Raw genomic sequence first — 21,378 nt, forward strand, 5'->3', positions numbered from 1 at the left:
TAACAAGGCTACGTGTACAGTTATATTTGTGATGTGACTATGTAGTGTAGTTTTGGTTAAATCAAAACAATCCGAATTTGATCTGGATCAGAGGATACTGTGTTCTAGTTCCTTGCCAATAAGTGCCAGTATTTAGTACAGGTTATGCATTATGTGTAGCTAGGGCATCAATGCAGGGGACTCATACTTTCCTTTTTTTGTCTGCACACTTTGAAAATAAATGGTTTGACCTTCTAAGACCCTTTTTGTTTTGGAATCACTTTTAAATTCTTCTAGGTATTTGCAATTAACTGGACCTGACATCCATATAATCTAAGGATCCTCTTTCCTGTAACAACAGGAAGTTGTTACTTCGTTACATAATTGATATATACTTAAAAAAAATGTCCCCATGATTTTTTTGCTGTTACTAAATAAATTTTAATTATAGTAGTGAGTATTAGTGCTTACATCAGGTATAATATATACAGAAAAGGGTTTTACTAAAATTTCCTCCGAAATACTAGAAGTCAATTATCAGCTTGTACACAACCTTCAAGTAAACTTTAGACTCAGTCAGCACTATTTCTAGGCAGTTATCTGGTATAGCAAAGGAAAAAAATGCCAGGCAGAGGACTGAATAACATGTCAGGAGGAGTTGTCTCACTGGGCGGAGTGCAGGGCAGGAGGAGGAAGAAGAGGAAGAAGAAGTCTGTAGGGCAGGGCTGGAAGGAGTAGGAGAAGGAGACGGTGCCATCTTGGCTGGGGTCAAAGGACATTGCCTGCTGGCCTGAGAGGTCACAGGAGATTGCTGGAAAAAGGAGAACAGAAGAAAAAGGAAGAGGAAAAAGAGACAGAACTCAGAATAAATATATCAGAGGAAGTAGGTGACGAAAGAGAAACAGGAGAGATAACTGAATACAAGCCACCTTAAAAGATACAAAGGAAGAAACAGCGACAGTGATGCTGTGCCAGTTTCAGCTGTGAAAGAAAAGAGTGAGGAGGAAGGATGGCAGCCAGAGAAAAGACGGGGGAAAGTGTGAGAGAGGGAGAGAGAGACAGGGCAACAGAATAAGAAAAGAGCAGTATCGTGCCTTGCAGACAGATGAGAAAAGGTCATGACAGCAGGAAAGAAGAAGGAAGGTGGCAGCATGTTGTCGACATGAAGATTTAACTCAAGAAAGCACTTTGGTCAGGTGGCGCTGGCTCACAGTGACGTACTACTGGGGTCTGATTCCAGAGGAGACCTACATCAATCAGCGACGACACTGAAACTACTGACAGGTAAAGGGAATAACACTGATGATTTCATTACAGTGAAATGCTTTGCTGGGAAACCTTGAGTTATCCATTGACTAAATAAATGTGTCCTTTTACAGGAGAAATATTCAAACTTTGAATATAATAAAAAAATAAAAATAATTTTAAAAAGCAAATACATGTGAAAAATAGGTGGATGTGGTAGAGGCAAACAAGGTCATGCAGTAAGGAGGCTGTTTCGTAAGGACAACCATCACTTGCTGTCAGCTAACAGGTGCAACATGAGGCTCAGGGGACCTGCACGGACCTGTGGAGAGTAACTGAACAACCAACAGACAGGTAACTATTAATGATCCTTCAACAGGTTCACTTACAGAAGACCTTAAAAAGTTACTTTTTGTACAAAAAGATTTATGTAATCATCTTAGCTCAAGAACTAAATTTGGAGTGAGTCTGAGATTTTAAGGAGGACTGAAAATGCCCTGCTACTGAAAACAAAAGAAACCCTGGAGGTGCTCTTGATCTGTAATACAACAAATAACACAAACCAAAAGCAAAATCGTATATGAAATTAAAATATAGATCATCACCTAGCCCTAAGCTGAGTCCAGAGACTCATGGTGACAGAGAGGTTATAAAAACCCAAATATTGGTGCACACCCAATTATTGCAAAGGCACTCCCCAACAGCAGTGGCCTCCCAGGAAGAATAACGCCACACTACAAAAACTGCTCAGGATTCGAACATGGCAAAGAGAACCAAGGGGGTGATGTGGCCTTGAATCACAAAACAGGGCTGATGATGAGACCCCAGTATAGCACGTAAAGTTCATGCATTTATTACTTCAAGCATGGACTACTGTAATTCGTTATTATCAGGATGTCCTAAAAACTCCCCGAAAAGCCTTCAGTTAATCCAAAATTCTGCAGCAAGAGTACTGACTCTTGCTGCAGAATGTATGTTGCTGGAGGATTCCCATGATGCATTGAGTATTTCTTCAGTCACCTTTCTCACTCACTATGTGTTGACAAACCTCCCTGCACTGAATCACACTTGTTAATCTCTGGCTCTCTTCTACAGCATGTCTTTTATCCTGTCTTCCTTCTCTCACCCCAACCGGTCGCGGCAGTTTGCTGCCCCTCCCTGAGTCTGGTTCTGCCGGAGGTTTCTTCCTGTTAACAGGGAGTTTTTCCTTCCCACCGTCGCCAAAGTGCTTGCTCATAGGGGGTCATATGATTGTTGGGTTTTTCTCTGTATGTATTATTGTATGGTCTACCTTAAAACATAAAGTGACTTGAGGTGATTGTTCTTGTGATTTGGTGCTGTATAAATAACACTAAATTGAATTAAATTGAAATATATATTGCCAAATTTCTTCTGCGAGGTGACAATTTTGGCTGAATGATGACCAACATTGCCACAATGAAAAAAAAAAAAGAGAAATCCTTTCTTCCTTCACTTCAAGCCTTCAAGCTTGGGTCCTCTATCTGTTTAACCAATACAGATATTAGCATCTAAATACTCACCTAACCTTGATGTTGGCACCAAGGAAAATATGTAAAAACAAAGGGCATCAAGTACAGTATATTAACAGTATCAGATTTAAAGTTTGAACCTGCCTACATTTAAAAGACCACAGATATTTGTGTACAACACACCTGACCATCGCATTTTAATGTTTTATTAAACTTGATATGCACTACGAGTGAGTTAATGAGCAAATTAATGGATGAATAGAAGACCTAACAAACACACAAATGGGTTAGTCAACAAATAATTAAACAGAAAAATGAATATGACTTTTCTGAAACTCACCTTTCACTATTAAGTGTCAATGACTGTATAAAACATTCCTCTTATTATTATGCTTTTATACAGTCTAGAATTTCCACTGTAAGTTGTTGCAGAAAAGTAAGGCAATACTGCAAGCAATTTATTAAGGCACACTTTACTATAACAGAGACAAAACCAATGAGTGCAAAAGGATCACACAGAATACACAAGTAGGAATTAATCACTCAACTCATACAGATAAATTATGTTTAGGGATATTTCAGCAGATTCTCTTTAGTACCGTATTACTCTAGCTCATTAGATTTCAAATGACACATTAACTGGGAGCTTAAATTGCTGACTCCGAGTTGCAATTTGAGGATGTTTACATGCATACTGTTTGTACTATAAACAAAAATTTTCATCACATATTTACGCAGGGCCAAAAGCACTCAGACAACTCAAATATTTCTTAGGTATGTTAGCTTGTTTTGTTGTTAACCCAGGCATAAAAATGCAAACTACGGGCACACAGATTATTAGAAGGCTGAAAAACCTGAATAAATCAGATGCACAGTAGCATGAACATACTACATACTAGCATGAAGTATAAATTCAGGTTAGGCTGCAAAATCTGTGGAATAGGTTCAAAGCACAGTGACATATCGAAATACGGTATGCGCAATTGAATGAAGACTGGAAGAATGAATGGAACTTGACAAATGCAGCATTTATAAAAGGATTCATGCTAGTGCTGAAATGTGTCGTAACCTAAGATTGTTTGCTAACATATGAAAAGCAGAAGAACGAATGAGGAGGACAGTGCCAAGTGCCACAAAGCCAAAGAGGTTCATCTCTTACTCACACACACCACACAGACAAACGTTCATAAACACTTCCTGGCTGCTTCCCTGCTACCCTGTCTATTAGTCAAAACAACCCAGGAGGGCCTCAACCCTGACCTCTGGCACTCAGCCTTCCATTCACAGACAGACCAAAGCACGCTAACAGACACAAATTCGTGCACACGATTAACTGCACTTGTCACAGACAGAAGAAAAGAAACAAAGACTACAGTGCAGAGGAGAAGAAGTGGGATAAGAAAGAAGGAGGAGGGGGTTTGCCTCCACTAAAAGTTTAGTAGGATCCAAATGAATGTTACACTGAAGAGTTGGAGGAAGTGAGTGTATGAGAGATGAGGCGATGGGGGTAAGGAGGGTGATGCTAAGAGCCACAGGGTGCATCCCACCGCTAGCTATGCCACTTTCTCGCTCACTCTCTCTCCCTCAGACAGACACACGCACACAAACGCACTTGAGAACCAAAGCCTTGTTAGCTTTTTAAAATAATCAGGCAGTTGGATGATGAATGATTTAACAGGTATGGAAGGAAGGAAGCTCAGGATGCCTTCCGTTTCTCCCCTTAGGGTCATGGGAAGAGTGACAGGCCGACAGAGGGGTTGAGCTCTGGGAATAAACACCATTCCCTTTCATTTCCCTGCTACTGCTTTTCCTGTCGAGATGGCAACGCCGCAGCCCACTAATTTGTCATCAACTGTGAGAGGCGATGACAATCTGCGACTTTCTTTTGAAAAGGGTTCGTATCAGGGTGGATATAGGTTGGCTGACTATGAGCAGAGAGGATTGTTGTGCAGCTAATGCAGAATTCTGTTCATGACGTTTAAGGAGATGAATGTCTGACCATGCTCTGTGTGACACTGACTCTGATTCACAGTTTACAGTTTTTTACACTATGAAAGTAACAGAGCACCTGAGGTTAGACTTAGGTTTGAAATATATCACATTATGTCTCTCAGTTCAGTCCTACCTGAAAATGTAATACTACCCACTATAGAGCACAATAACACTAAACACCTGAACACTAAAGTTTACAACGATACTTTGCATTATATGTATATAACATTATAGGCTTAAATTCAACATCAGTTCTTCTTGCACCTTATGTAAGAGCAGTGAAACTCTCTTCAGTCTCTATTTTAATTTCATATAAAGTTGTAAAACTGAGAGAAATCATATAAGGTAGCATGAATGGATATCTTACCATAGCCCAACGTGATCAGCAAACACTACAAACAGTCATCAAAATTCAGAGTAAAAGACACGTCAAGTTAAAATAGGCAATGAAATGCTGCCCTCTAGTGCTAATCTTTTGTCTTTGCAGTTAGGGTTATAATGAAAAGTGCAACCTTGAAAGCCTGGGGGGGGGAAGACAACAACTAGCTATATTAGATTTAAACCTTTGAGATTTAGCAAATTAACAGATATGAACCAATCATAACCAGCCAATCACATGGCAATAAACATTTAGGCATGCATAGAAAATATTCTCCTCAAGTTCAAACCGAGCATCAGAATGAGGATGAAAGGTGATTTAAGTGACTTTGAACGTGGCATGGTTGTTGGTGCCAGACAGGTTGGTCTGAATATTTGAGAAACTGCTGATCCTCTGGGAATTTCCCGCACTAACCATCTCTAGAGTATACACCGAATGGTGTGAAAAAGAAAATATTCAGAGAGGCAGTTCTCTTGGTGAAAATGCCCAGAGATCAGATGGGAATGGCCAAAATATTTTGAGTTATCACTTAACAGGCATAAATTTCAGATAATTAAGATGAAAAATATTAATTTAACTATATGTAAACCAGTGTAGTTATCGCTTAAAGTTATGTTTTAACCAGGAAAAAAAACTGATATACACTTAACAGCACAAATTCCAAGTACGGGGCTCAACACCCTTCTGCCTTCAGGATTTCTTTCAGCACACGTTGAGCTCCATAGCCTACCTGAGTATTGCTGCTCACAGGTCCATCCCTTTATGAATACAGCGCACCCTTCTTCTGAAAGTTGCTTCTAGCAAGATTATGTCAAGCTGGTTCCTTGAAGATGACAATGAGTTCACTGTATTCAATCACAATCACAGTCACTAGATCTCAATGCAGTACTGCTCCTTTGGGATGTAGTAGCACTGGAGATTCCAATCATGGATGTGCAGCTGACAAATGACCAAATGGACCAAACTCTCTAAAAAGCCCAGTACTAGCAATTTGTAAGTAGCACTGAGTGTGTACCAGGATTTTTTTCCTGGTTAAAAACAGGTCTCGAGGGAATAACTATGCAGGTAAGCATGACTAGTCTACATATAGTTAGAGTTATAAGCTGGTTTCACCCTACATAACTGGTATATGCATATTCCTATTATTTGAAAAAAAAAAAGATGAAGAGTGTATTTCCTTCTTAAAAAACTGGTAAAAATATCCCAGTCATGCTGACTTTTCTTTAGAGTAAGGCCAAATCCTCTGTGGTGTGCCAACATTTTTGTTTTGTTTTTTTACACGCAGACAAAACCTGTGTATTTAAACCAATACAAGTGCTGAAGCAACTACTAATTTAACCAGTTAGACAACTGATTGCAGGTTTTTCATAATAATCGAGATTTTACTGGTTCCAGCTCCGCATATCTGAATATTAACAGATTTGGGGTGTAGTTTGGGAATGGGAATAATAGTTATTAGTAATAATAGTAATAATAGTTTGGGAACAATATTCACCCAAAATGGCCTACGATAAAACACACCATCTCACATTGCAGAGGTAGTGTTTTGCATTCTGAGATCAATAACAGAAAAACTAGCCCAGAGACATTAACACGCTCAAATATTAAGCTGTGCACACATTTCAGCTCTATTAGTGCTCTGCTGTCACCAGCCCATTTCAGCTGTCCCACTTGATTTAAAGAGAACTGTGGGGGACCAACTATCAAGTAACCTCATTATTAAAAGCAATTAAGCTCCAAAGGTGTACAGCCACCAGCACAAGCTCAAGTTATCAAATGAATGATGGATCCACAGGTGATAATAAGCAAATTCCAATTAATGATTCAGGAGCTCGTTAAATTTTGATGAGAGGACCCCATGGAGTCATTAAAAAGCCTTGAGACATTAATTCACCTATTAATCTCAGTTTAATCTATAGATTAAAAAAATCAAGGATATTCTTTTGTTATAATTACACAGTTTAACGCATTAATCACACCCCAATTAGGGTCTACAACTAATAAAGTGTTCATTTAATGAGGAGGTGCCCACCCAACATCGACTGTGTGAACACACGTATAATTAGATCACAGTTTTTCAAATCTCATCAGTCAGATTATTCTTTTACAAAGGTCACCACCTGTGGCATTAACATTGACGGAAATTATGCAGAGCTGGAGAGAAAGAAACCTGAAATGTGCCCATGAGGATTGGAGTTCGATGTTTTTGTAATCTTAGTAAATCATATGCATGGCACTGGTGTAAGCTGAGTTTGCACAGAGTGGAATATCAGCAGGTTTTAGAGGTACAGTAAAGATACACATCTGTTGAATTCTATTATTATGGCATTTTAAATATGCTTTAAAGTGAAACATCTCCTTTTCTTTCTATACGCTGCTAAAAAAAAATTATACAAACTCTCTATCACTCTTACCATCAGGCCTTTCTGTTTCATCTGATATTCATTTAGAGGTTTTTTTTAATTCTACTATATGTCTGCAATCAATTTGTTTTTCTGTTTGTCTCACTGAAAACATACGATTCCATTTCAATCATTTATCTGACATTCATTGATAGATGAACAACATCTGGACACCTTTTACTACGCAGGTTATTTACTTGTTTATTAAAAAAAATAAATCCCATCTAACTTTTTCTGAAGGTTGCAGAATTATTTACCCAAAAGCAAAATGCACATCTGCATTCAGATGCTTTCGCTGCTTTATGTGATGTGATATATCGCTGAGCTCCATCCTAACGTTTCAGGAGCAGCGAGCAGTCACAGCACAGTAGCTAGGAGTCGGCTGTTTTCGGGTCTTTTTTTTAAGATTATTAAGAGTCGTAACTCATACATTCATGTCTTGTTCGCTCAGCTGGCGAGGAAGCTACGAGTGACCCTGAACAACAAAATAGCATTTGCAGCAAATACTGCAATAAAAGATGGCCATCTTGCATTCTATCCTCAACAGTGAGGCTTCTGAGGTATCTCCTCTTTTCACGCAGGGACTGAACTCTTCTAGGAAGAGTAGGCAACCGAGTTCCACGCGAGTAGGCAGGTATCAAATGTAGTCTTAAACCTGTCAGTTCCGAAATTAAATGGCCTGTATTTGTATAGCACTTTACTAGTTCCTAAGGACCCCAAAGCGCTTTACACATTCAGTCATCCACCCATATCCACACACTAGTGATGGCAAGCTACATTGTAACCACAGCCACCCTGGGGCGCACTGACAGAGGCGAGGCTGCCGGACACTGGCGCCACCGGGCCCTCTGACCACCACCAGTAGGCAACGGATGAAGAGTCTTGCCCAAGGACACAACGACCGAGACTGTCCGAGCCGGGGCTCGAACCGGCAACCTTCTGATTACAAGACGAACGGCCAACTCTTGAGCCACGATCGCCCTTAAATTAAACAAACAAACAAACAAACAAAAAGAAAACAATTACCTAATAGACCTATCAAGTGGACACTATATGTGCTGCCTCCTGTGCACTCCATCCAGATAGTTCCTACACCTAAACCACAGAGTATTTCAAGCAGTGCATGTGAAATGGACATCAAGACAAAATAACTGATGAAAACACCCGGACACTTTCTAAATTGTCCAAAATTCTTATGCGAAAATTACCCCAGACTAGTAAAAATGCTGGAGACAACATTTGTGCCATAAGGCCACTACCATTAGTCCAAGTAGCTGATGTCTGCCTAGTACTTGTATTCCTGCACAGTTCTCCTTCCATGTACACCTGTCTGGCTTCCAGTCATTCAAAATTCTCCTGCTTATCTACATGCCAAGAAAAGGGCAGCTCCTTCCTACCTCCAAGTCACGGTCAAATATCCCTTGGGTCATCCCATCACTCAAGAAAACCACAGGGTCATTTACGACTCTTCTCTGTTCTGGCTCCACAGAGATGAATGAGCTCCCACTGAAGTCGGGATAGTAAAAGTGATTCCCCAAGGCTAAAACCTCACCTTTTCATTTTATCAGTGTGAGAGCGCAAATGTCTAGACATGTCAGATCAGACATTAAATGGACTTTAACCTGCCAGCTTCCTAGTAGAAAGTCAGAGTAATATCAGAATGAGCCCTTGTGTAACTAACACGCGTAGTTTTCTACAGGTTCCTACCTCCTGCGTGCTCTACCCATAATGTGTGTCAGCAAGTTTAGATTTCACCACTTGTGTAGGTTTCTGAATAAGAATGACTCTAAACTGAGTGCTGCTAGCTGCAAGCCAAAAAGTGGATGAAGTTCAACAAATGGATACCAAAAAAGAAGAAACAGAGAAGTGTTTCCTTATGAGTGACAATGGAAATAAATAAATAAATACATACATACATTATAAAGTCTCTGCACTATGGCTCAGGTAAAAAAAAACAAACAAACAACAACCTGATGAGAAGAATCCTGATTAGAAATCGTCTGAAGAACACTCAATTGCTAAAGTTGGTGGCTGGTCCACCTCTGTCCTCCTTACCCAAGAGGACAGCTGTTCCACACACTGTAAGTGATTTATGGTGACTTAGTGACCAGAGACAAAGAAACTGAATAACATTTACGACTTCAGACTACAGAGAAAATAACTACAATTGCAAGTGCGAAGTGGGTGGACGCGCAATAAACTTTGATGCAAGGAACTGAAGAGATTACTAATGAGAGTGAAAAACACAGCTGATTAACATATGACCTACTAGTAACTCATCTCGAACGGTGGACTCATCTTGGACGGGGATGAGTCTGCCTACAGGAGGGAGGTTGAACGTTTGGTGTCCTGGTGCAGCCACAACAACCTGGTGCTGAATGCCCAGAAGACAGTGGAGATTATTGTGGACTTCAGGAAGCACACAGCTCCACTCCCCCCCATCATCCTGACTGACACCCTCATCACCACTGTGGACTCATTCCGCTTCCTGGGTACCACCATCACCCAGGACCTGAAGTGGGAGCCCACCAGGCTGACTCGGAACGCTGGGACATTGGTGTTAGGGATACACTTGTGCAGCTGTTGGAAAATCAACGGGCGCTTCAGGAAAAGGTGTCCGATATGGAGGGCCGCGCTAGACGCAAGAACATCCGGATCTACGGCGTACCGGAAAACTCGGAGGGCTCGTCGGTGACTACCTTTGTTGAAAATCTGATCAAAGAACACCTAGGCGAAGATTTCGGCCCGGACCGTGCTCTCGGCATTGAGCGCGCACACCGCGCGTTGGGACCGAAACCACCCCCGAACGCCCCACCACGCTCAATAATAGTGCGCTTCCTCCGGTTCTCTGTTAAAGAAGAGATTCTCCGCACGGCGTGGAACAAAGGGGTACATATCCAAAACAAACGGGTGTATTTCGATCATGACTACTCTCTGGAAGTGCAGAAAAGGAGACGGGAATATATCCCAGTTAAGAAGGCTTTGAAGGACAACGGGATCCGTTTCCAGACACCACTAAGTAAGATGCGAGTGTTTTATGCGTCAGGCAATGTCCTATATAATACCGCGAGCCAAGCTGCCGAGGATTTAAGAAAGCGGGGAATAGCCGTGGGTAAGATCACCTTGGGGAACCAAACCAACAGGATGACAGAGGACACGATAAAGCAGCTACTTCCTTGGGAAACGCAGACAGCACACTGCGGGGGCGGCTTCCAGCAGCACGTGCGGGAAAAACTCCAAGCATTCCGGAGGGAGCAAGCAAAAGTGTCAGCAGACGAGTGAACAGCTGATGGCGGGACAACGGTGAGATAGCTGGCGGTAGAGTTTTGATAATCTAACCGCAGGAACACTGACTTTCGTATCCTTCAGAATTCATATTTCTTTAGGTTGGTGCCTACGGACATGGTTAGAGAACCACCACGTTATGTCTAGTAGCGATAAGAGACTGTTTCGTTTATTTTTTGCCCTTTTTTGGCTTTTTTGTCGGTCACTCCCCTCTTGTCGGATGAGGGGCCCCACCCTGTGGCCAGTCCCCTCAATGTCAAAGGATACTGTTATATCCTTTGTATTGGAAGCTCCTGTTAATGTTTTGTGTGTTTGCTGTTCAGTGAGTTCTGGTTGTGATGTTCTGAGGTCTGGGTTGATTATGTTGTATTCCACATATCCACTTGATGGCTTATAATTTCTATAAAATGCTGTCACTAAATGTAAATGGCCTGAATAGCCCTATTAAAAGAAGCAAATTAATTGCCAAATTGAAAAAGGAGACAGTAGACTTGGCATATTGGCAAGAAACTCATCTAGATAATGCAGAACATGAGAAATTAAAAAAGATGGGTTTCAGACATACATTTTATTCATCGTATAGGGCCGGGAAAAAACGAGGAGTAGCTATCCTTATCTCAAATAAAATAAAATTTGAACATATATCTACTATAAGTGATAAGGAAGGTCGGTTTGTTTTAGTAAAAGGTAGAATAGAGAATAAGACGGTCACACTATTAAATGTCTATGCACCCCCAGGAAGCAACGCAAGCTTCTTTAAGAAGATATTTGATTTGATCTCTAAGGAAACGGTGGGAACTCTTATTTGTGCAGGAGATTTTAATTTACTGTTAAATCCCAGATTAGACTCAAATAATAGGGACAGGAAAAGCACGTCTGGAGGGAAACGGGTTAAAGGAATGTTAACAGAATTAGGGCTTATTGACGTGTGGCGATCTATCCATGGGTCAGCGTCAGGATTCACTTTTTACTCTGCTCGACACTCAGTGTATTCGAGGATAGATTACTGTTTTATGTTTAATAGGGATTTACACAGGATAAAAGATTGCAGAATAGGTCCAAGAGATGTCTCTGACCACAGTGGACTTTATATAACGTTACATTTGGACGGGACACGGAAGACAACTTTGTGGAGACTAGAGCTGGGCGATATGAGATTTTTTCATATCACGATATGTTTTTTTCATTTCAGGCGATAACGATATCTATCACGATATAAGCCAAATAACTATATTTGTAAGATTTAAATGTGCCGTTGCTCACAAGTAAAATGTGAAATAATCAGCAGCTTGTTTTTATTTAAATATTTATTTCCCATAATAAGTTCAACAGGGTAGATGTACTTAAGGAACATGAGACTTTTTCAGATAAATAAAGGCAAATATTGCAAACTACACAAAAGGCAGCCGCTAAAGCGTTTAAGTTTCAAAACAGAACAAACGAAACAGACTAAATTGTCAATTCCACTTAGAAACAAAATATTAATTCTAAAAATAAATCTTAGTTTGTTTTACAGAATAACAGACAAAACTGACTAACTTTTGTCAATATCAAATAAACTGAGAACTAAAAGGAAATTCTCAATCTCTCCTTGTTGTATAGCTTAGCTTTTCAAACAGTTTTAACAGTTACTTTAGTCCGACAAAAGCCGAATGACGAATTAGTGCTTCCAGTCAGAGAATGAGGCTACGTCCACGCGTACACGGGTATTTTTGAAAACGGAGATTTTCCGTTTTCGTTTTAAAAAAATAATCCTGTCCACACATAAAGGCAGAAATGAAGGAAAACGCTGCTATGAACATGCCAAAGCAGCAGGTGGCACTAGATTCCTAACCGTGCAGAAATGTTGGCCAATCAGAAGTCTAGAAGCCTCGGTGGGAAAAAGTAAACAAAGCTGCGGCATAGAAGCAGAACCGAGTCGTATGTGTGGACGGACAGTAACTGTGTATATGTAAGCATTTAAACACTGCAGAGAGTAGAATTAACAGTAACAGTATTGTAGAAATTCATTTCACCGAAACAATAACGTGGCGCACAGTGTGACGCATGCACCAGTTTATTGTATTTCCAGACTTGCTTTCGGCACAATTTACAGTGCACGCTACTCTGTTTTTTGTCAGACTTGAAATAGCCGAAATACCTTCACACTACGGAACTTCTATGGCTCTTCCGTTCGACAATCTCTCCGGCATTGGAACCATCATCTGTTTTCTCTTCGGTCACGCTCGGTTGATTTTTCTAGTCGGCACACTCATTTCCTCCATTACCCGCTGGCTGCTTCCCAAACAAACACACGTGTGGCTTGGCACTTGTGCTGTACGTAACAAGTCACGCGACGTGACGCTGCGGCTGTGATTGGTTCGGCTCTGCGCTACTTAGTTTGGATTGGCTGACCTTTTTTTTTTTTTTTTTTTTTTTAAAGAGGACAAGAGCGGCGAGGTCTATCGCGATAGCTTAATTTCTCTATCGAGTAAAAGTTATATCGCGATACATATCGTTATCGTTCTATCGCCCAGCTCTAGTGGAGACTAAATACCGGTATGTTAAATGACCCCGCTTTTGTGAAACAAATGACAGCCGATCTTAACTTGTACCTGCAGGACAATGATAATGGAGAGACAAATCACAGTATTGTATGGGATGCAGCCAAAGCTGTCCTCAGAGGTAAAATAATTGCGTGGTCGACCATGATTAAAAAGAAAAAGTCACAAAAATTGTTACAACTGCAGAATAGATTAATGGCCTTGGAACAGTCAGGTCTAAAGGATAAAAATACTACAGTAACCCACCAGATCAGACAGATTAAGCAGGAGATAGATAAGATATTGAGCGAAGAAGTAGAGAAAAACATAAGGTTCATGAAACAGAGGTATTATGAGGCGGGGCCTAAGGCGGCGAAGCAGTTGGCGTGGCGGATTAGAAAACAGCAAGCTGAAAATAATATTTATAAGATTAGAGACCCGGTTGGTAACAATGTTGTAACTGACCTGGATAAAATTCAAAAAGCGTTTGAAAAGTATTACAAATCCTTATATAGTCAATCTACTCAGGGTGATGTAAATAAGATGACTGACTTTTTGAATTCCTTAGACCTGCCTACGATTGGTCGAGAAGCAAATAGTAAGTTAACGTCCTTAATATCTCGGGAAGAAATAATTAAAGCTATCTCCAGCCTTAAATCCAATAAATCACCAGGTACCGACGGGCTCCCTGCCGAATGGTACAAAACCATGAGGGAAAGCCTTCTTCCCCTGTTGGAAACTAGTTTTAACTACATTTTGAAAGGAGGTCTGGTACCTCCCTCTTGGAAGGAGGCCTTCATATCGGTTTTGCCAAAGGGGGGACAGGATAGACTAAACTGCAAATCTTATAGGCCTATAAGTGTCCTGAACTTAGACTATAAACTATACACAACTATTTTGGTGCGAAGAATGGATGCTGTAATGCCTTCTTTGATTGATGAAGACCAAACGGGTTTCTTGAAAAATAGACAAACCCACGATAATATTAGACGAGCTTTACACATCATCGAACACATTAATAATAAGAAAAAAAGCTCAATTATTCTTAGCTTAGATGCTGAAAAAGCATATGATTCAGTGAATTGGGACTTCCTCTTCCTAGTGATGAAAAGATTTGGTTTCTGTAGCGAGTTTATAAGATGTTTCCAAGCTCTTTATTCTCTCCCTACTGCCAGAATAAAAATTAACGGTAGCCTCTCCGATACTATTTTTTTAGAACGAGGATGTAGACAGGGGTGTCCAGCAAGCCCCTACCTCTTCAACTTGTTTATCGAACCTCTAGCCCAGGCTATACGTCAGGAAACATCGTTGAAAGGGATTGTAATAGGAGGGGACGAGTACAAGGTGTGTTTATATGCAGATGATGTCTTGGTGACAATCATGGATCCCAGCTCAGGTATACCAGTATTAATGGGGATGTTGGAAACATATGGCCTGTATTCAGGGTATGTCCTTAATGTCAAAAAAACTCAAGTTCTGTCATTTAATTTTTCTCCGGACCAGACACTACTGGCAAAATTCAAGTTTAATTGGGAGGCAACTGCTATCAAATATTTGGGAGTGTTTCTGCCTAGAGATCTGACACAACTGTACGATATTAATTACAGTCGTATTAATAGAGAAATATATAGCGATCTCAACATTTGGGCCTTGCTCCCTCTCGACCTTGGCAACAGGATACAGATAATTAAAATGAATATTCTCCCCAAACTACTCTATCTTTTTCTTGCTTTACCTATTCAAATTCCAGAGAAGCAATTCAGGGAATGGAATAAGCAGATTTCGAGATTCATTTGGCTTAACAAAAGACCACGGGTGAAGTTCTCTACTTTGCAGTTGCCGAAAGACAAAGGGGGCTTGGCTCTACCTTCATTAAGGAATTACTACTTATCTGCTCAGCTGAGGTCCTTGGTGTGTTGGTGTAATCCATCTTTTTGTGCGAGGTGGAAGACTATTGAGATGTCTCTCTCAGACACGCCAATCCAGTCTAGACTTGGTCACGCGGCTTCTGATTTGGACGATACCTTGACGCCCAGCCACTGGGTCACTTTTACATTAAAAATATGGAGGGGAGTGGTCAAGCAGGCGCAACTCCAGGAAGAGATAAAACTTCTGAGGTGGCCAGCGTATGACCCTGATTTTCTACCTGCTTCCCACGATAGTAGATTTAAACAATGGGTGTGGCATGGAATCACTGCTGGGTGTTTGGTTATTGTAAAATCTAAAATTATGGCTTTTGATACCCTATGCAAGACTTACGATCTCGGGAAACAAGACTTTTTTCAATACTTGCAACTCCGTGACTATATTGGCAAAAGACTGAAGAGCTGTGTCCGTGGAGACTTCTTGATTGTTAATATTTTCATTGATGCTTATGACTCTGGGAGTAACAGAGCCTTGATAAGTAAACTGTATAAATGTCTGATTAAGCTCAAAGGGCACTCAACGATTTACATAAAGCAGAAATGGGAAAAAGAAATGGACATTGTGATTACAGAAGATGGGTGGGCACAGATCTGGAGACACAGTTTACCACGACTAACTCCAACATGTGGCGGGACTTCTGCTGGAAGAACATTATACGCTATTTCATAACGCCTAAACAGAAGTCTAAATTCAGTGCTACACCTGCGTTTTGCTGGAGGAATTGTGGGGAAGTCATGGCTGATTACGGTCATATATTCTGGTCCTGCCCACTCATACGACCCTTCTGGACAGAAGTTATGAAGATAATTACAGAGGTGTTGGGATTCCACGTGTCTTGTACATTTACCTCATTGTATCTGGGATATTTTACAGACGATTTAGTTGCAGATGATGTTTACCTTCTGAAAGTTCTCTTGGCTTCTGCGAAGAAGGCCATAACAAAACGCTGGCTCTGTAGAGATCCTCCCACTGTAACACTTTTTACCTCTATAGTGGAAGACGTCAAATTGATGGAATGTATGACGACTTTCACTCTGCGACTGCAGGGAGATTTGGGAAGGAGACGGTGGAGAAAATGGCTGGACTTTACAGCTTGTGGCAGCACCCTTTGATGCATAGAATTAGCAATGCAGACTTGTTGACGTATGTATGTGTGGATGTGCAGATGTATGTACAGGTGTATGTTATCTTCCCATGACCTCATACTGTTTCTGTTTTTTCTTTTTTCTTTTATCTTGTTGCATAAAAATGTTCCTAAACAAATAAAAAGTGTCAAAAAAAATAAAGAAAGCCCAGCAGAGGATGTACTTCCTGAGGCAGCTGAAGAAATTCAACCTGCCAACACGGACGATGACGCAATTCTACACTGCAATCATCGAGTCCATCCGCACCTCCTCCATCACCGTGTGGTACGCTGGAGCCACTATCAGGGACAAACAGAGACTGCAGCGTGTTGTGCGCTCTGCTGAGAAAGTGATTGGCTGCAGACTCCCATCTCTGCAGGACCTGTACACCTCCAGGACACTGGGGCGTGCAGCTCGGATCACAGCTGACCCTTCTCACCCTGGACACAGTCTGTTTGACCTGCTCCCCTCAGGCAGGAGGCTCCGGTCCATTCGCACCAGAACCTCTCGCCATAAGAACAGTTTCTTCCCCTCTGCTGTTGGACACATGAACAATAACCGTATGACTGTTCCCACCACTTACACATGACCCTACGCTGTGTTCACTGCATCATTCCATGTTTGGCACTGATCACCACCTGCACTCATGTATATATCTATCTACTTAGCACTTTTAATTTTTATTTTTATGTTTATTTAAGCGTTGTCTGACAGTATGTTTTGCACTAAGTACCCCAGCAATTTCCTAATGTTGTAAACCTGCTCAACATTTGGCAATAAAACCCTTTCTGATTCTGATTCTGATTCTAAATACATTAGAGGATCCACACTACAGCCTGGAATATCTGCGAGTGACCAGCAGGCAGTTTTAAAGCGATGCTTGACAAGCAACTCATTTCCAGTGCATACACAACTTAAGAGCAGATCAGCACCCAGAAAAGGAAACTTTAACTAGTTGTTTTTGCACTTATCCATGTAAATGGTAGGCAGTCACAGCAGGTGTGCTGTGGCAAATGTTATCATAGGAAAAATGTAGGTGCATGTATGTTTTACTTTCTCTTGGCTTACTATATCCTTCACATTGATAGGCATGCCATTTGTTCAGTGCTCTGGTGGGATACGTAGAGATGCTTTTTTCACATCAGCTCTCTGGACTGAGCCAGTAATGAAGCTGTAATGTTGAGTACTAGGAATACAATCTGACAGGAAAACTTAATTCTTAACCTTATTTTGGAGAAGATTTACTAAACTTTCGAAGAGCTTTGTATTGGATTTAATTAGTGCATGCATTTTTAATGTCCCACTAACTAGTGAATTTAAAGTTATGGGTGTCTGCTCCTTCAAGATTCAAGATAGCTGCCAAATTCCCAGAATCACAAATTGCATCAAATGGGAAGTTGGCCCCACCTATTCGCAGTTCAAACCAAACCATCTGTTTGCAAGAGGCAGCCAATCAGAAGGTTGGCTTGAAGAAGCAAAACTAATGGCTTGTTTCAAACAACTGAACAAGGGCCAGCGTAAAGGTCTAGTTTAACAACATGGATAATTTTAAACTGTTAAACCAATGCAACGCTACACTAGTAGAGTTGCAAATGAGTATAATAATCTTTCTGATTTTTCTGTCTTTCTCCTTCCTTTTGTCTCATTTGAACAGCAACACTGTGTGCCGTTGGTTGCAGCAGTGAGAGTCTACAGCTGCCAGCTATCATGTGGGTTCTGTGGTCTCACCTGTGGAGAGGTTACTCTGAAGGATGTCCCTGTGGTGGGGGTAGCAGGTCGTGGAGAAATGTTGTTCTGGGCCTGGGCTTGGGCTTGAGCTTGTGCTTGTGCTTGAGCTTGAGCCAAAGCCTGCTGGGGAACCATCACCAGCTGTCCTAACTCTGTGCGTACCAACACCATACCTAAGGAAGAGCAGGAAACATAAATTAGAGAACACCACAACATAAATACCGCAGAAGAACAGCTAAAGCAGCCACTAAAAAAAATACTGTATATTTCACATGTTATACTGCAGGTATATCACTGCACTACAACCTTATAAAACACTGCAATTTTACAAAAGTAATATTTCATGACAGGATCTAGACTTTGTAAGATGTTACAGTAGTGCACATATTATAATCAAAGACTGAAGTATTTGCTTCAGGCTCTGATCATGAGCGAATTACACAAACTCTCCCTTCGTTTTAAAGGACCAGGACTGCAGTTATTATAACCCCACACCTGGCCGTGATAAAATATTTTATTACACATTTGTTTATCTTTGCAGAATTTCCATAAAGAGAAAAGGACATGAGGTCAATAGTAAGGTTAACAGCATGTTCTGATCATGCTCTTGAAAATGTAACTGAGCTATTATTTCTGAGGTCAGATGACTCATTCAAGCAGTGCAGCACAAAAACCATTATGACCACTTTCCTCTGTTATTACCTGCCCCTTTACAAGTACAGAATATGAGCTTCTATTGAATTTACACTGTTTAAAATATAACAGCTAAATTAGGGATATAAATATGGCTCATCTATTGGGTAAGCTATAATTTGAACTACTGGAATCCTGGACTACTGAATTGTTGTTGTAATAACAAAAGTTAGCTACATAAAAAAAACAATATCTACTCAAATATTTTTTGACAACATATTGCAGTCTCAAAGCATCAGTGGCCACTGTCTGCACACTAGAGCTGCCCAAAGCATTTCTCTGTGCCTCTCAAAGTTTCCTTAGAGGTCTTTTGTGATTCTACTCATCTTCAGTGTACTATTATTATCCTGCATAAATAAACATTTAAATTGATGTTTTTTGCTCTAGGTTTACCACACACACACACAAGGTGTTAGTGCTTATTGCATCTATCTGTATAAATACTTTGATTTCTGTCTTTTTCACCCCGGTTTTATCTTTTTTCCAATTACAAACAAACAAACCAAACAAGAAAATCAGGGTTTTTCCTGTTTCCAAAAAATTTTGACTTTGACCTTTGTGTAAATGAAAATCACCAGGACTGTAATGAAAATATTTTACTTAAACATTTAGTCAAACATAAAACACAGATTTATTTAGCAAATGATCAGAAATAACATGGAAATCCACAAACTTCTGTTATGTAAGGTACAACACTCCTTGCCATACATATATGTAGATTATTCATGCCCAAAGGCCTATTTTGAGCCAGGGAAAATCCAGAGGATGTCACACACAATCTTCTATTATGGGAGAGTCCTTTTAACAACCACAACCAGGATTCTCTGGCTTGGTTGTTAGCCCTCCTGCTAACCTTACCTTGTGGGATGGTAAACCCAGGGGGCAGCTGAATGGTGGTCTGCTGCTGAGGCGGTCTGACAATCAGTTGGGGGGTTACAATCCTTTGTGGGGCTGTAAGTCCAGGACGGGGTTGTGACTGTGCAGATGTGGCCACAGCAGGTGTTGGAGAGGGAGCTGTTGGCCTAACCATAGTAATAGTGGTGGTCACCGATGTGGTCTGACCAGCTCCACATACTGAACTAGTTGCCATCCCTGTAACACACGCAGCAGGTGTGATGGAGTTCAGAGGCTGAGTTATTGTTATTGTTGTTGTTGCTGCAGCTGTAGTAGTTGTTGGTGTGACAATAGATGAAGAAGTAGAAGGAGGAGGAGGAGGAGGAGGAAGAGGAGGAGAGGAAGTGGAAACAGTATTTACTACAGAGTTGACAACGCTAGACTGGGTTAACATTACAATTTTGGACTGACAATCGTCTGTTTTGGAAGCCCCAGTGTCTGTGACCATTTTGGTTTGGTTCCCCGGGGAAGCTAAAGAGGTAACGGGTCCTATACGAGCACCCTGCTGGACCAAGGCCGAAACACTGGTCCCGTTGCCGTTCTGGGCTATACTGGCAACAATATGACTCGGGAGTCTATGCAAAGCAATAGTAGGAGTCCCCCTGTCGAGAGCAATAGCCGACTGACCCACAGGCAGGCTCGCGTTGGATAAGGTGAACGTCGAAGTGTTAATAGAGGTTGTGACGGGTCGTCCAGAGTTTGGTGTACTTGCACTCGTATCCACTTGGCTAACGCTGTCGACCACCGCTGTGTTGCTGTTCCTCCGCGTTGTTACAGCTGCGCCGTTCAAACTCTTTATCCGCGCCGAAGCGCTCCTCCGCGGCGTCGTTATGCGTTTTCTCGGCGGGGTTGCTCCCGTCGACGTCTCACCTGTGCCCACGGTAACCTTAGAGCCCTGGCTGGATGTGGTGGTGCTGATGCTGGCTGGCGGCAGAGATGCCAAAGTTGACACACCAGATGCAGTCAGTGTTGTGATGGATGCTCCATGTGATTGCGAGCCGCTGCTAGTGGCGCTCACACAGTCACCCGAAGTGGTGGAAGGCTCGCCAAAAGAAGGGCTGCAGCCCGGTGAAGGAGATGTGACAGTCTTATCCGGGCTAACGTCTTTAGAGTTGATCTCCTGGCGCATCTCAGTTTTATTACGGCGTCCTTGTTGTTGTTGTTGTTCTAGTGTTGTGGTGCTCACTGGAGCTGGTAGCGTTTTTCCTAAGTGATGGTTAGCGGGGGCCACAGAGCCAGCGCCTCCGTTTTCGTCTGCTTTACCAGCCGGGTTGCTTTGTCCAGCAAGCTGTGACTCCAATGAGCCCACTAGGTCGCTCACAGCTTTTTCATCCACCTCCGAAAAGAGCATATCTTCCAGGGGGTCGGAGGCGCCCGCCATCTCTGATCACAGATAGCCGTCTTCTATTTTTTTTACAATGCGCCTGCGTGTTACTAGGCATTGTGGGAATGGAGCTGACGTCATCAAATAAGGGGGGTATAAATGGAGGAAGGGGCGTCCTAGTCTGTGGTTATTGTATCCTATTTATTATGTGTTACCTTCACGGAGTATTAATTAGTAATCATACTAAGTACCGTGCAGTTACACCGCCATCCCAAAGTAGAATATGAGGAGCTTTGACCATATTTAATGAAAATGATATATAAATAAGAAAAAGGTTCAGGAAGAAAGCAAAGATTATTTTAAAACGATATAAGACAGTTATAATGTACATAAAG

The 21,378-nt window shown here is 41.4% G+C and overlaps 1 protein-coding gene across 2 annotated transcripts in view; it reads right to left on the reverse strand.

Moving 5' to 3' along the window:
- The window catches only part of LOC146718300 (transcription initiation factor TFIID subunit 4), a 110,110-nt gene extending 89,042 nt beyond the window's left edge, over positions 1 to 21,068 (reverse strand). Inside the window, exons 1-3 of one of the 2 annotated variants that reach the window (XM_085446145.1) lie at positions 19,624 to 21,068; positions 18,073 to 18,245; positions 647 to 790 (exon numbers count right to left, since the gene is read on the reverse strand). In XM_085446145.1, coding sequence (XP_085302271.1) covers positions 647 to 790; positions 18,073 to 18,245; positions 19,624 to 21,040 — 1,734 coding nt within the window. In that variant the 5' untranslated portion in view covers positions 21,041 to 21,068. The remainder of the gene's footprint in view (positions 1 to 646; positions 791 to 18,072; positions 18,246 to 19,623) is intronic. The other variant, XM_085446220.1, reaches the window with a different exon arrangement.
- Positions 21,069 to 21,378: the final 310 nt, after the last annotated feature.

This window comes from Copadichromis virginalis, linkage group LG1 (genome assembly GCF_057382275.1).
Source record: "Copadichromis virginalis isolate Kocher_CV1m ecotype Utaka linkage group LG1, C_Virginalis_male_GT1.1, whole genome shotgun sequence".
Classification (NCBI taxonomy): Eukaryota; Metazoa; Chordata; class Actinopteri; order Cichliformes; family Cichlidae; genus Copadichromis; species Copadichromis virginalis.